The sequence below is a fragment of the Salmo salar genome, unplaced genomic scaffold (genome assembly GCF_905237065.1).
Source record: "Salmo salar unplaced genomic scaffold, Ssal_v3.1, whole genome shotgun sequence".
Taxonomy (NCBI): Eukaryota; Metazoa; Chordata; class Actinopteri; order Salmoniformes; family Salmonidae; genus Salmo; species Salmo salar.
The window spans coordinates 97,320-113,121 of NW_025549135.1; the positions used below are offsets into that span (position 1 = coordinate 97,320).

At 43.7% G+C, this 15,802-nt stretch overlaps 1 protein-coding gene across 1 annotated transcript in view; it reads right to left on the reverse strand.

Annotated features, from left to right (window-relative positions):
* Positions 1-15,802, reverse strand: part of LOC106592782 (dedicator of cytokinesis protein 1) — a 62,937-nt gene that overhangs the window by 38,951 nt on the left and 8,184 nt on the right. The window contains exon 2 of the mRNA XM_045713043.1: positions 9,025-9,119. Within this exon, the coding sequence (XP_045568999.1) occupies positions 9,025-9,119 (95 nt within the window). The remainder of the gene's footprint in view (positions 1-9,024; positions 9,120-15,802) is intronic.

Below are 15,802 nucleotides of genomic sequence, written 5' to 3' on the forward strand. Positions count from 1 at the left end.
TAGTCCAGGTCTGGGAGGAGATCCCTCAGGAGACCATCCGCCACCTCATCAGGAGCATGCCCAGGCGTTGTAGGGAGGTCATACAGGCACGTGGAGGCCACACACACTACTGAGCCTCATTTTGACTTGTTTTAAGGACATTACATCAAAGTTGGATCAGCCTGTAGTGTGGTTTTCCACTTTAAATTTGAGTGTGACTCCAAATCCAGACCTCCATGGGTTGATAAATTGGATTTCCATTGATTATTTTTGTGTGATTTTGTTGTCAGCACATTCAACTATGTAAAGAAAAAAGTATTTAATAAGATTATTTCTTTCATTCAGATCTAGGATGTGTTGTTTAAGTGTTCCCTTTATTTTTTTGAGCAGTATATATTCCCTATAATCTCTGAAGCTGGAGACTCATATCTCCCTCACTAGCTTTAAGCACCAGCTGTCAGAGCAGCTCACAGATCACTGCACCTGTACATAGCCCATCTATAATTTAGCCCAAACAACTACCCCTTCCCCTACTGTATTTATTTATTTATTTATTTTGCTTCTTTGCACCCCATTATTTATATTTCTACTTTGCACTTTCTTCCACTACAAATCTACCATTCCAGTGTTTTACTTGCTATATTGTATTTACTTCGCCACCATGGCCTTTTTTGCCTTTTCCTCCCTTATCTCACCTCATTTGCTCACATTGTATATAGACTTATTTTTCTACTGTTTTATTGACTGTATGTTTGTTTTACTCCATGTGTAACTCTGTGTTGTTGTTTGTGTCAAACTGCTTTGCTTTATCTTGGCCAGGTCGCAGTTGTAAATGAGAACTTGTTCTCAACTGGCCTACCTGGTTAAATAAAGGTTGAATGAAAAAGGAAACCGCACACTGCTCTTGATAGTATCACTGATATTTAATAAGCTTACGTATCGACCTAACGGCCTTCGTCAGAGCTTTTTATAAATAAAGGTGAAATAAAATAAATATAGTGCACTACTTTAGACCAGGACCCTATGGCACCCTATTCCCTATATAGTGCACTACTTTAGACCAGGGCCCTATGGATGCAGATTCAAAAGTAAAGGATAATATGACACTGCCCTATTGGCCCTGCACTATATAGGGAATAGGGTGCCATAGGGCCCTGGTCTAAAGTAGTGCACTCTATAGGGAATAGGGTGCCATTTCAAATAAAACATACTATTATTAATGGAAGGTACATGGAAACAGAACTGGCTGGATTAAACAGAACAGTACCTCTCTCTGTCTCGTAAGGACAGAGAATGAATGGAACAGAACTGGCTGGATTAAACAGAACAGTACCTCTCTCTGTCTTGTAAGGACAGAGAATGAATGGAACAGAACTGGCTGGATTAAACAGAACAGTACCTCTCTCTGTCTCGTAAGGACAAAGAATGAATGGAACAGAACTGGCTGGATTAAACAGAACAGTACCTCTCTCTGTCTCGTAAGGACAAAGAATGAATGGAACAGAACTGGCTGGATTAAACAGAACAGTACCTCTCTCTGTCTCGTAAGGACAAAGAATGAATGGAACAGAACTGGCTGGATTAAACAGAACAGTACCTCTCTCTGTCTCGTAAGGACAGAGAATGAATGGAACAGAACTGGCTGGAATAAACAGAACAGTACCTCTCTCTGTCTCGTAAGGACAGAGAATGAATGGAACAGAACTGGCTGGATTAAACAGAACAGTACCTCTCTCTGTCTCGTAAGGACAGAGAATGAATGGAACAGAACTGGCTGGATTAAACAGAACAGTACCTCTCTCTGTCTCGTAAGGACAGAGAATGAATGGTTGTGGCACCTTGGATACAGAATGAGGGGAGGGGAAACTGGTGGGACAACAGAAACAAACTGAAAATGTTTGTTAATTTGTCAGCCAAACGACAGGTGCATTATTCAGAAGTAGCTAAAGATATAAACACAATGAGTCAGACGAGAAGTTTAACAGAATGAAACAACACTATAACAACCTGCAAACTGCTGACCACCTGAAATACAGAACAAAATACAATACGTCTCTGTCACAAAGCAAAAGGAGAGAACAGGAGTGGAACAGAGAGAAATGGTGTTGTGATGTGTAGGACTGGTGCTACTGCACTGACAAGGCAGATACACAATGATTGACTGTAATGATACGGGCCTTGAGGATACTTCTCCAACGGGCCAAACAACCCAAAGTCAACCACATCTTACACTTCACAACGAGCTGAAGTTAGTCTGACACATTGGGTAGTAACGACTGAGAAGAGCCACACTGACCGTTCCTATCCGGATAGAAGGACCACATCGTAAGGACAGAGACTGAGAAGAGCCACACTGACCGTTCCTATCCGGATAGAAGGACCACATCGTAAGGACAGAGACTGAGAAGAGCCACACTGACCGTTCCTATCCGGATAGAAGGACCACGTCGTAAGGACAGAGACTGAGAAGAGCCATGCTGACCGTTCCTATCCGGATAGAAGGACCACATCATAAGGACAGAGACTGAGAAGAGCCACACTGACCGTTCCTATCCGGATAGAAGGACCACATCGTAAGGACAGAGACTGAGAAGAGCCACACTGACCGTTCCTATCCGGATAGAAGGACCACATGGTAAGGATTGTATGAGGGTCTGTGTAACAGGCTCACAAGGTTTAATATACTGCTAAAAAAAATAAAGGGAACACTAAAATAACACATCCTAGATCTGAATGAATGAAATAATCTTATTAAATACTTTTTTCTTTACATAGTTGAATGTGCTGACAACAAAATCACACAAAAATAATCAATGGAAATCCAATTTATCAACCCATGGAGGTCTGGATTTGGAGTCACACTCAAATTTAAAGTGGAAAACCACACTACAGGCTGATCCAACTTTGATGTAATGTCCTTAAAACAAGTCAAAATGAGAATCAGTAGTGTGTGTGGCCTCCACGTGCCTGTATGACCTCCCTACAACGCCTGGGCATGCTCCTGATGAGGTGGCGGATGGTCTCCTGAGGGATCTCCTCCCAGACCTGGACTAAAGCATCCGCCAACTCCTGGACAGTCTGTGGTGCAACGTGACGTTGGTGGATGGAGCGAGACATGATGTCCCAGATGTGCTCAATTGGATTCAGGTCTGGGGAACGGGCGGGCCAGTCCATAGCATCAATGCCTTCCTCTTGCAGGAACTGCTGACACACTCCAGCCACATGAGGTCTAGCATTGTCTTGTATTAGGAGGAACCCAGGGCCAACCACACCAGCATATGGTCTCACAAGGGGTCTGAGGATCTCATCTGGGTACCTAATGGCAGTCAGGCTACCTCTGGCGAGCACATGGAGGGCTGTGCGGCCCCCAAAGAAATGCCACCCCACACCATGACTGACCCACCGCCAAACCGGTCATGCTGGAGGATGTTGCAGGCAGCAGAATGTTCTCCATGGCGTCTCCAGACTCTGTCACATGTGCTCAGTGTGAACCTGCTTCATCTGTGAAGAGCACAGGGCGCCAGTGGCGAATTTGCCAATCTTGGTGTTCTCTGGCAAATGCCAAACGTCCTGCACGGTGTTGGGCTGTAAGCACAACCCCCCACCTGTGGACGTCGGGCCCTCATACCACCCTCATGGAGTCTGTTTCTGACCGTTTGAGCAGACACATGCACATTTGTGGCCTGCTGGAGGTCATTTTGCAGGGCTCTGGCAGTGCTCCTCCTGCTCCTCCTTGCACAAAGGCGGAGGTAGCGGTCCTGCTGCTGGGTTGTTGTCCTCCTATGGCCTCCTCCACGTCTCCTGATGTACTGGCCTGTCTCCTGGTAGCGCCTCCACGCTCTGGACACTACGCTGACAGACACAGCAAACCTTCTTGCCACAGCTCGCATTGATGTGCCATCCTGGATGAGCTGCACTACCTGAGCCACTTGTGTGTGTTGTAGACTCCGTCTCATGCTACCACTAGAGTGAAAGCACCGCCAGCATTCAAAAGTGACCAAAACATCAGCCAGGAAGCATAGGAACTGAGAAGTGGTCTGTGGTCACCACCTGCAGAACCACTCCTTTATTGGGGGTGTCTTGCTAATTGCCTATAATTTCCACCTGATGTCTATTCCATTTTCACAACAGCATGTGAAATTTATTGTCAATCAGTGTTGCTTCCTAAGTGGACAGTTTGATTTCACAGAAGTGTGATTGACTTGGAGTTACATTGTGTTGTTTAAGTGTTCCCTTTATTTCTTTGAGCAGTGTACATTACCAGATATAAACATTATATCAGATTGAAACAAAAGGTCAGCCAGACTGTCAGGCTTCCTAGTGTTAAATCCACACTGACATGATTTATAATGTTAACCCCTTAGAGTCTGCACCCCCTTGGAAATCTAATCAGCATAATAAAATAATCCACAGAAAAATGTGTGAAAGCTGACAGCGCTAGAACGCCGTTTGTCAGACCATGAGACCTCCTGAAAATCAGGTCTTCTCACAAAATCCTCTGTAGCGTCCAAACGGTCTGGCCAACAAACTATTACGACCCCCATGGAAAGATGGGAGTCTCACGAACACAATGTTGTTCCCCGTTTTGCTCTACGACCCCCACAAGCCGATCTGCTAACTTCAGTCTGTGGCGTCCTAACAGTGTTAGGTAACACACTAATACGACCCCCACAAGCCGATCTGCTAACTTCAGTCTGTAGAGTCCGAACAGTGTTAGGTAACACACTAATATGACCCCCACAAGCCGATCTGTTAACTTCAGTCTGTAGCGTCCTAACAGTGTTAGGCAACACACTAATATGACCCCCACAAGCCAATCTGCTAACTTCAGTCTGTAGAGTCCTAACAGTGTTAGGTAACACACTAATATGACCCCCACAAGCCAATCTGCTAACTTCAGTCTGTAGAGTCCTAACAGTGTTAGGTAACACACTAATATGACCCCCACAAGCCGATCTGCTAACTTCAGTCTGTGGCGTCCTAACAGTGTTAGGCAACACACTAATAGGACCCCCACAAGCCGATCTGCTAACTTCAGTCTGCGGCGTCCTAACAGTGTTAGGCAACACACTAATACGACCCCAAAGGAGCCTCGAACAAACACAAACATGTCAGTTGATTGGCTCTAGGAAGCTGAGGGCCTCACAAGACTCATCTGAAGATACCCCGGTAACAGTTGGAAAAAACAAATGGAAGTACATATGGAGACTGTTTAGTGTAGAAAATAAGAGGTTAAATACAAATATATATGTTGCCTGATCATTCGTGTATATATATATATATATATATATATATATATATATATATATATATATATATATATATATATATATATATATATATCACAGATATAGAATATACACTTCAGAACAAACCTCCTTTAGATGTTTGGGAGGGACTATCTGTTATTCAATGTGTTTCTATTGGCTAACAGCAGTAAGGACTATCTGTTATTCAATGTGTTTCTATTGGCTAATAGCAGTAAGGACTATCTGTTATTCAATGTGTTTCTATTGGCTAATAGCAGTAAGGACTATCTGTTATTCAATGGGTTTCTATTGGCTAATAGCAGTAAGGACGATCTGTTATTCAATGTGTTTCTATTGGCTAATAGCAGTAAGGACGATCTGTTATTCAATGTGTTTCTATTGGCTAATAGCAGTAAGGACTATCTGTTATTGAATGGGTTTCTATTGGCTAATAGCAGTAAGGACTATCTGTTATTCAATGTGTTTCTATTGGCTAATAGCAGTAAGGACTATCTGTTATTCAATGGGTTTCTATTGGCTAATAGCAGTAAGGACTATCTGTTGTTCAATGTGTTTCTATGAGCTAATAGCATATCCCTCCCACTGTAGTCTAGTGGTATGTTATGATCTATAGACAGACTGTAGTCTAGTGGTATGTTATGAATCTATAGACAGACTATAGTCTAGTGGTATGTTATGGATCTATAGACAGACTGTAGTCTAGTGGTATGTTATGATCTATAGACAGACTGTAGTCTAGTGGTATGTTATGATCTATAGACAGACTGTAGTCTAGTGGTATGTTATGGATCTATAGACAGACTATAGTCTAGTGGTATGTTATGATCTATAGACAGACTGTAGTCTAGTGGTATGTTATGATCTATAGACAGACTGTAGTCTAGTGGTATGTTATGGATCTACAGTGGGGCAAAAAAGTATTTAGTCAGCCACCAATTGTGCAAGTTCTCCCACTTAAAAAGATGAGAGCGGCCTGTAATTTTCATCATAGGTACACGTCAACTATGACAGACAAAATGAGAAAAAAAATCCAGAAAATCACATTGTAGGGTTTTTAATGAATTTATTTGCAAATTATGGTAGAAAATAAGTATTTGGTCACCTACAAACAAGCAAGATTTCTGGCTCTCACAGACCTGTAACTTCTTCTTTGAGAGGCTCCTCTGTCCTCCACTCGTTACCTGTATTAATGGCACCTGTTTGAACTTGTTATCAGTATAAAAGACACCTGTCCACAACCTCAAACAGTCACACTCCAAACTCCACTATGGCCAAGACCAAAGAGCTGTCAAAGGACACCAGAAACAAAATTGTAGACCTGCACCAGGCTGGGAAGACTGAATCTGCAATAGGTAAGCAGCTTGGTTTGAAGAAATCAACTGTGGGAGCAATTATTAGGAAATGGAAGACATACAAGACCACTGGTAATCTCCCTTGATCTGGGGCTCCAAGCAAGATCTCACCCCGTGGGGTCAAAATGATCACAAGAACGGCGAGCAAAAATCCCAGAACCACACGGGGGGACCTAGTGAATGACCTGCAGAGAGCTGGGACCAAAGTAACAAAGCCTACCATCAGTAACACACTACACCGCCAGGGACTCAAATCCTGCAGTGCCAGACGTGTCCCCCTGCTTAAGCCAGTACATGTCCAGGCCCGTCTGAAGTTTGCTAGAGAGCATTTGGATGATCCAGAAGAGGATTGGGAGAATGTCATATGGTCAGATGAAACCAAAATAGAACTTTTTGGTAAAAACTCAACTCGTCGTGTTTGGAGGACAAAGAATGCTGAGTTGCATCCAAAGAACACCATACCTACTGTGAAGCATGGGGGTGGAAACATCATGCTTTGGGGCTGTTTTTCTGCAAAGGGACCAGGACGACTGATCCGTGTAAAGGAAATAATGAATGGGGCCATGTATCGTGAGATTTTGAGTGAAAACCTCCTTCCATCAGCAAGGGCATTGAAGATGAAACGTGGCTGGGTCTTTCAGCATGACAATGATCCCAAACACACCGCCCGGGTAACGAAGGAGTGGCTTCGTAAGAAGCATTTCAAGGTCCTGGAGTGGCCTAGCCAGTCTCCAGATCTCAACCCCATAGAAAATCTTTGGAGGGAGTTGAAAGTCCGTGTTGCCCAGCGACAGCCCCAAAACATCACTGCTCTAGAGGAGATCTGCATGGAGGAATGGGCCAAAATACCATCAACAGTGTGTGAAAACCTTGTGAAGACTTACAGAAACGTTTGACCTGTGTCATTGCCAACAAAGGGTATATAACAAAGTATTGAGATAAACTTTTGTTATTGACCAAATACTTATTTTCCACCATAATTTGTAAATAAATTCATTAAAAATCCTACAATGTGATTTTCTGGAATTCTTTTTCTCATTTTGTCTGTCATAGTTGAAGTGTACCTATGATGAAAATTACAGGCCTCTCTCATCTTTTTAAGTGGGAGAACTTGCACAATTGGTGGCTGACTAAATACTTTTTTGCCCCACTGTATAGACAGACTGTAGTCTAGTGGTATGTTGTGATCTATAGACAGACTGTAGTCTAGTGGTATGTTATGGATCTATAGACAGACTATAGTCTAGTGGTATGTTATGATCTATAGACAGACTGTAGTCTAGTGGTATGGTATGATCTATAGACAGACTGTAGTCTAGTGGTATGTTATGGATCTATAGACAGACTGTAGTCTAGTGGTATGTTATGATCTATAGACAGACTGTAGTCTAGTGGTATGTTATGGATCTATAGACAGACTGTAGTCTAGTGGTATGTTATGCTCTATAGACAGACTGTAGTCTAGTGGTATGTTATGATCTATAGACAGACTGTAGTCTAGTGGTATGTTATGGATCTATAGACAGACTGTAGTCTAGTGGTATGTTATGATCTATAGACAGACTATAGTCTAGTGGTATGTTATGATCTATAGACAGACTGTAGTCTAGTGGTATGTTATGATCTACAGACAGACACTGAACATACTGTACATACTGACACATAGGCAAAGTGGGAGTGTATTGTCAAGGTTTTGTTTTTTAATTGGATATACGTGAGCATTTTTTGTAAAACAATTGCTAACTCCACAGATGAACATGTAAAAGTCCTAAAACTGTTTCATACTTCTTTCTCTTCGATCTGACAACTACATCAAAACAGACTCTCGTCTCAAACAAAACCTCCACTGTGACTCAGAACTTAACTTCAAAACCACACTTAATTCCAGTATTTATTTTCTTTACCAGACACACGTGGGAGATAGTTGGTGAAGGGGAGTGAAGCACCTAAATAAAATACAATAGTTACGAGCAGCAACAAAGTAAAGAGATGAGGACGATCAGATGAGGACCGTCACTGAGGAGATTAGCCAACTGTTATAAACCCCCAAACAAACCCAGACTCTCTATCATTCATGTTATTGTTTTACTCATCCGTCCCTCCCTCTTCTGTTTGCAGTGTGGACGCCGAGGCCCGTGTGGACGCCGAGGCCCGTGTGGACCCCCGAGGCCCGTGTGGACCCCCCGAGACCCATGTGGACGCCGAGGCCCGTGTGGACGCCGAGGCCCGTGTGGACTCCCGAGGCCCGTGTGGACCCCCCGAGACCCGTGTGGACGCCGAGGCCCGTGTGGTTTCGTGACAGAGATAAAAATACTTCCCTTCCTCACTCCTGATTCAGACTGCCGTTCCTAGGCAACAACGGCACGGCGAGATGTGTGTTTGTGTGTGTGTGTACAGCCACCCAGTCCCTGTACAGTACTCACTTATTCTGCATCATGTTCATGATGACCCAGTCACCAGGGTAGACATTCTTCCCAATGAGGTCCTTGAACATGATAAATGTTTCCATCAGGAAATCCTATGAGAGAGAGAGAGAGAGAGAGAGAGAGAGAGAGAGAGAGAGAGAGAGAGAGAGAGAGAGAGAGCATTAGCGATGAAGCCTGCGATTCTCAGGCCCAGGAAAAAATCAGAAGAACAATCTGGAATGAACCGTGATGATGGTTAAGGTTATAAACCCAGAGGAAAAGAGAAGCAGGGCATCAGATTGGTTCTGTCAGGTTAGGGTGCTTATAGACCGAGAGGTCTGAGTAGGGAGAGGAAAACTGAAAACTAGCTGTCATTGGCAGAGAGGTTTGGAACTCTTTCTTATTGGTCTATTAACTATGTCACCAGGCAGGCCAAAACTCCATCCCACCAAAACAGGCTGATATTTCAGGCGATCTTTTCAAACAGCTCTTCCACTAAAAGGGCATTATCATTATTTTCACAGTAGCATTCCAACCTCATAGTGCAAAAATATATATATAGTGCCTTTGGAAAGTATTCAGACCCCTTGCCTTTTTCCAAATGTTGTTACGTTACAGCCTTATTCTAAAATGTATTAAATCGTTTTTTCCCCCTCAATCTCATTGTATTTCTCACATGCTCCGAATACAGGTGTAGACATTACATTGAAATGCTTACTTACAAGCCCTTAACCAACAATACTTTAAGAAGATAATTTAAAAAAATTAAGTGTTAAAACCTCTCTTGGGTAGGGGGCAGTATTTTCATGGCCGGATGAAAAACGTACCCAAATTAAACTGCCTTCTACTCGGGCCCAGAAATGCATATTATTGGTAGATTTGGGTAGAAAACACTCTGAAGTTTCTAAAACTGTTTGAATGATGTCTGTGAGTATAACAGAACTCATATGGCAGGCAAAAACATGAGAAAAATCCAACCAGGAAGTGGGAAATCTGAGACTTGTAGTCTTTCAAACCATTGCCTATTGAAACTACAGTGTCTGTGGGGTCATTTTGCACTTCCTACGGCTTCCACTAGATGTCAACAGTCTTTAGAAAGTTGTTTGAGTCTTCTATGGTGAATTTTGAGGGAATAACAGCCGGTTCAAGCAGTGGACTGTCTGAGGTCATGTAGTTACTTCCTGCGCGTTCACGCATGGCTAGCATTTTTATTTTTCTTCTGTAATGAATACGCTATTGTCCGGTTGGAATATTATTGATTATTTATGTTAAAAACACCCTAAGGACTGATTGTAATCATCGTTTGACATGTTTCTACAAACGGTAATGGAACTTTTGAGCTTTTCGTCTATTGATTTGCACTCCTTCATCGTGCCTTTGGATTAGTGTTCTGGACGCGCCAACAAAACAGAGGTATTTGGACATAAATTATGGACTTTATCGAACAAATGAACAATTCTTGTGGAAGTGGGAGTCCTGCAAGCGCATTCCGCCGAGGATCAGCAAAGGTAAGGAAAGATTTATAACACTAATTTAGAGTTTTGTTGATGCCATGACTTGGCGGGTAGCTGTATAGCTTGCATTGATGGCTGAGCTCTGTTCTCAGAATATTGAACAATGTGCTTTCTCCGTAAAGTTATTTTGAAATCTGACACAGCGGTTGTATTAAGAAGTAGTGTATCTATAAATCTTTAAATAATTGTTGTATATTTTGTCAACGTTTATGATGAGTATTTCTGTAAATTAATGTGCACATTCACCGGAGGTTTTGGGAGGCAAACATTTTCTGAACAACACGCGCCAATGTAAAATGCTGTTTTTGGATATAAATATGAACTTGATCGAACAAAACATACATGTATTGTGTAACATGATGTCCTATGAGTGTCATCTGATGAAGATCGTCAAAGGTTAATGCTTCATTTTAGCTGTATTTCTGGTTTTTGTGCGCCTCTCCTTGCTAGGAAAATGGCTGTGTGGCTTTTCTTGTTTAGGTGGTTTCCTAACATAATCTAATGTTTTGCTTTCGCTGTAAAGCCTTTTTGAAATCGGACAATGTGGTTGCATTAACCTGTTTTGGCTAGGGGGCAGTATTTTCACAGCTGGATAAAAAACGTACCCGATTTAATCTGGTTACTACTCCTGCCCAGTAACTAGAATATGCATATAATTATTGGCTTTGGATAGAAAACACTCCAAAGTTTCTAAAACTGTTTGAATGGTGTCTGTGAGTATAACAGAACTCAAATGGCAGGTCAAAACCTGAGAGATTCCTTTACAGGAAGTGGCCTGTCTGACCATTTCTTGAACTTCTTTGCCATCTCTATCTTTTACAAAGGATCTCTGCTCTAACGTGACACTTCCTACGTCTTCCATGGGCGCTCAGAGCCCGGGAAAAACCTGAATGTCGTCATCACAGCCCCAGGCTGAAACACATTATCGCCTTTCTCAAGTGGCCGATCAAGGGACTCTGGGCTTAGGCGCGTGCCCTGGCCGCCCCCGTCTTTGTGATTTTTCCTCTGTTTGCCGGAAAGGAGATTCCCGGTCGGAATATTTTAAACAGCGGTTGACATGCTTCGAAGTACGGTAATGGAATATTTAGAATTTTTTGGTCACGAATTGCGCCATGCGCACGACCCTGATTTACCATTTCGGATAGTGTCTGGGACGCACGAACAAAACGCCGCTATTCGGATATAACGATGGATTATTTTGGACCAAACCAACATTTGTTATTGAAGTAGCAGTCCTGGGAGTGCATTCTGACGAAGACAACAAAAGGTAATCAAACTTTTATAATAGTAAATCTGATTTTGGTGAAGGCTAACCTTGCCGGGTGTCTAAATAGCTAGCCCGTGATGGCTGGGCTATGTACTTAGAATATTGTAAAATGTGCTTTCACCAAAAAGCTATTTTAAAATCGGACATATCGAGTGCATAGAGGAGTTCTGTATCTATAATTCTTAAAATAATTGTTATGCTTTTTGTGAACGTTTATCGTGAGTAATTTAGTAAATTGTTAGTAAATTCCCCGGAAGTTTGCGGGGGGTATGCTAGTTCTGAACGTCACATGCTAATGTAAAAAGCTGTTTTTTTATATAAATATGAACTTGATTGAACAAAGCATGCATGTATTGTATAACATAATGTCCTAGGTGTGTCATCTGATGAAGATCATCAAAGGTTAGTGCTGCAATTAGCTGTCTTCTGGGTTTTTGTGACATTATATGCTATCTTGAAAAATGGGTAGTCTGATTATTTCTGGCTGGGTACTCTGCTGACATAATCTAATGTTTTGCTTTCGCTGTAAAGCCTTTTTGAAATCGGACAGTGTGGTTAGATAAAGGAGAGTCTTGTCTTTAAAATGCTGTGAAATAGTCATATGTTTGAAAAATTGAAGTTTTTGTATTTTTGAGGAATTTGTAATTCGCGCCACGCCTATCATTGGATATTGGAGCAGGTGTTCCGCTAGCGGAACGTCTAGATGTAAGAGGTTAAGGAGAAGTGTATCTTTAAAATGGTGTAAAATAGTCGTATGTTTGAGAAATCTGAATTATGAGATTTTGGTTGTTTTGAATTTGCCGCCCTGCTATTTCACTGGCTGTTGGGAGTGTGTCCGCAGGTGGGACGGTCACGTCCCACATACCCAAGAGAGGTTAACTAAAAAATAGATAACAAAACATTTGAAAATAGAAGTAACAAATAATTAAACAGCAGCAGTAAAATAACAAGCAAGGCTATATACAGGGTGTTACGGTACAGAGTCAATGTGGAGGCTATATACAGGGTGTTACGGTACATTGCGGGTTTACTGATTTGCCAGTCGTGCTGCACTTCGCTCCGCAGGTAATATTAAATTTCATTACATTACAACGGTTTGATTTGTTTGATCTGAGCAATTTTTTAGCTAGCTACATAGCTGTCTTTGTATCAAAGATAATTGTGTAGTTTAGAGTAATTATCGAGGTTAGCTAGCCAGCTATTTTCGTCCGTCGCAAAGCCGTTCCTAGCTAGCCAACCTTTACCGACTAGCAGCACTGTAGAAACTTATACATTGCAACGGAACGATTTGAGTAGTGTAGTGTTAGCTAGCTACATAGTTGTCTTTGTCATAGTTTGATAATTGTGTAGTTTAGAGTAATTATCGAGGTTAGCTAGCCAGCTATTTTCGTCCCCGCGACGCCATTTTTCCAAACCTAGCCAACTATTACCGACGAGCAGCATCGTAGAAACTAAATACATTACAAAGGAACGTCTTGATTAGTGTTATGTTAGCTAGCTACATAGTTGCCTTTGTATCATGATAAGGTGTAGTACTGAAACTATCGAGGTTACCTAGCCAGCTACACTTTCAAACAAAGTCAACAACGCAGCCACTGCTAGCTAGCCTACTTCACCAGCCAGCAGTACTGTTTCATTTTAGTCATTTTAGTCAATAAGATTTTTGCAACGTAAGCTTAACTTTCTGAACATTTGAGACGTGTAGTCCACTTGTCATTCCAATCTCCTTTGCATTAGCGTAGCCTCTTCTGTAGCCTGTCAACTATGTGTCTGTCTATCCCTGTTCTCTCCCCTCTGCACAGGCCATACAAACGCTTCACACCGCGTGGCCGCTGCCACTCTAACCTGGTGGTCCCAGCGCGCACGACCCACGTGGAGTTCCAGGTGGAACTGCCGGTCTGCTGCCAACAAGGCAGAGTTCATCTCAGCCTATGCTACCCTCCAGTCCCTCGACTTCTTGGCGCTGACGGAAACATGGATTACCACAGATAACACTGCTACTCCTACTGCTCTCTCCTCGTCTGCCCACGTGTTCTCGCATACCCCGAGAGCATCTGGCCAGCGGGGTGGTGGCACTGGAATCCTCATCTCTCCCAAGTGGACATTCTCTCTTTCTCCCCTGACCCATCTGTCTATCGCCTCCTTTGAATTCCATGCTGTCACAGTTACCAGCCATTTCAAGCTTAACATCCTTATCATTTATCGCCCTCCAGGTTCCCTTGGAGAGTTCATCAATGAGCTTGACGCCTTGATAAGTTCCTTTCCTGAGGATGGCTCACCTCTCACAGTTCTGGGTGACTTTAACCTCCCCACGTCTACCTTTGACTCATTCCTCTCTGCCTCCTTCTTTCCACTCCTCTCCTCTTTTGACCTCACCCTCTCACCTTACCCCCCTACTCACAAGGCAGGCAATACGCTTGACCTCATCTTTACTAGATGCTGTTCTTCCACTAATCTCATTGCAACTCCCCTCCAAGTCTCCGACCACTACCTTGTATCCTTTTCCCTCTCGCTCTCATCCAACACTTCTCACTCTGCCCCTACTCGGATGGTATTGCGCCGTCGCAACCTTCGCTCTCTCTCTCCAGCTACTCTCTCCTCTTCCATCCTATCATCTCTTCCCTCTGCTCAAACCTTCTCCAACCTATCTCCTGATTCTGCCTCCTCAACCCTCCTCTCCTCCCTTTCTGCATCCTTTGACACTCTATGTCCCCTATCCTCCAGGCCGGCTTGGTCCTCCCCTCCTGCTCCGTGGCTCGACGACTCATTGCGAGCTCACAGAACAGGGCTCCGGGCAGCCGAGCGGAAATGGAGGAAAACTCGCCTCCCTGCGGACCTGGCATCCTCTCTACATTTTCCTCTTCTGTCACTGCTGCTAAAGCCACTTTCTAACACTCTAAATTCCAAGCATCTGCCTCTAACCCTAGGAAGCTCTTTGCCACCTTCTCCTCCCTCTTGAATCCTCCTCCCACTCCCCCCCTCCTCCCTCTCTGCGGATGACTTCGTCAACCATTTTGAAAAGAAGGTCGACGACATCCGATCCTCGTTTGCTAAGTCAAACGACACCGCTGGTCCTGTTCACACTGCCCTACCCTGTGCTTTGACCTCTTTCTCCTCTCTCTCTCCAGATGAAATCTCGCGTCTTGTGACGGCTGGCCGCCCAACAACCTGCCCGCTTGACCCTATCCCCTTCCTCTCTTCTCCAGACCATTTCCGGAGACCTTCTCCCTTACCTCACCTCGCTCATCAACTCATCCTTGACCGCTGGCTACGTCCCTTCTGTCTTCAAGAGAGCGAGAGTTGCACCCCTTCTGAAAAAACCTACACTCGATCCCTCCGATGTCAACAACTACAGACCAGTATCCCTTCTTTCTTTTCTCTCCAAAACTCTTGAATGTGCCGTCCTTGGCCAGCTCTCCTGCTATCTCTCTCAGAATGACCTTCTTGATCCAAATCAGTCAGGTTTCAAGACTGGTCATTCAAATGAGACTGCTCTTCTCTGTGTCACGGAGGCTCTCCGCACTGCTAAAGCTAACTCTCCTCTGCTCTCATCCTTCTAGACCTATCTGCTGCCTTTGATACTGTGAACCATCAGATCCTCCTCTCCACCCTCTCCGAGTTGGGCATCTCCGGCGTGGCCCACGCTTGGATTGCGTCCTACATGACAGGTCGCTCCTACCAGGTGGCGTGGCGAGAATCTGTCTCCGCACCACGTGCTCTCACCACTGGTGTCACCCAGGGCTCTGTTCTAGGCCCTCTCCTATTCTCGCTATACACCAAGTCACTTGGCTCTGTCATATCCTCACATGGCATCTCCTATCATTGCTATGCAGACGACACACAATTAATCTTCTCATTTCCCCCTTCTGATAACCAGGTGGCGAATCGCATCTCTGCATGTCTGGCAGACATATCAGTGTGGATGACGGATCACCACCTCAAGCTGAACCTCGGCAAGACGGAGATGCTCTTCCTCCCGGGGAAGGACTGCCCGTTCCATGATCTCGCCATCACG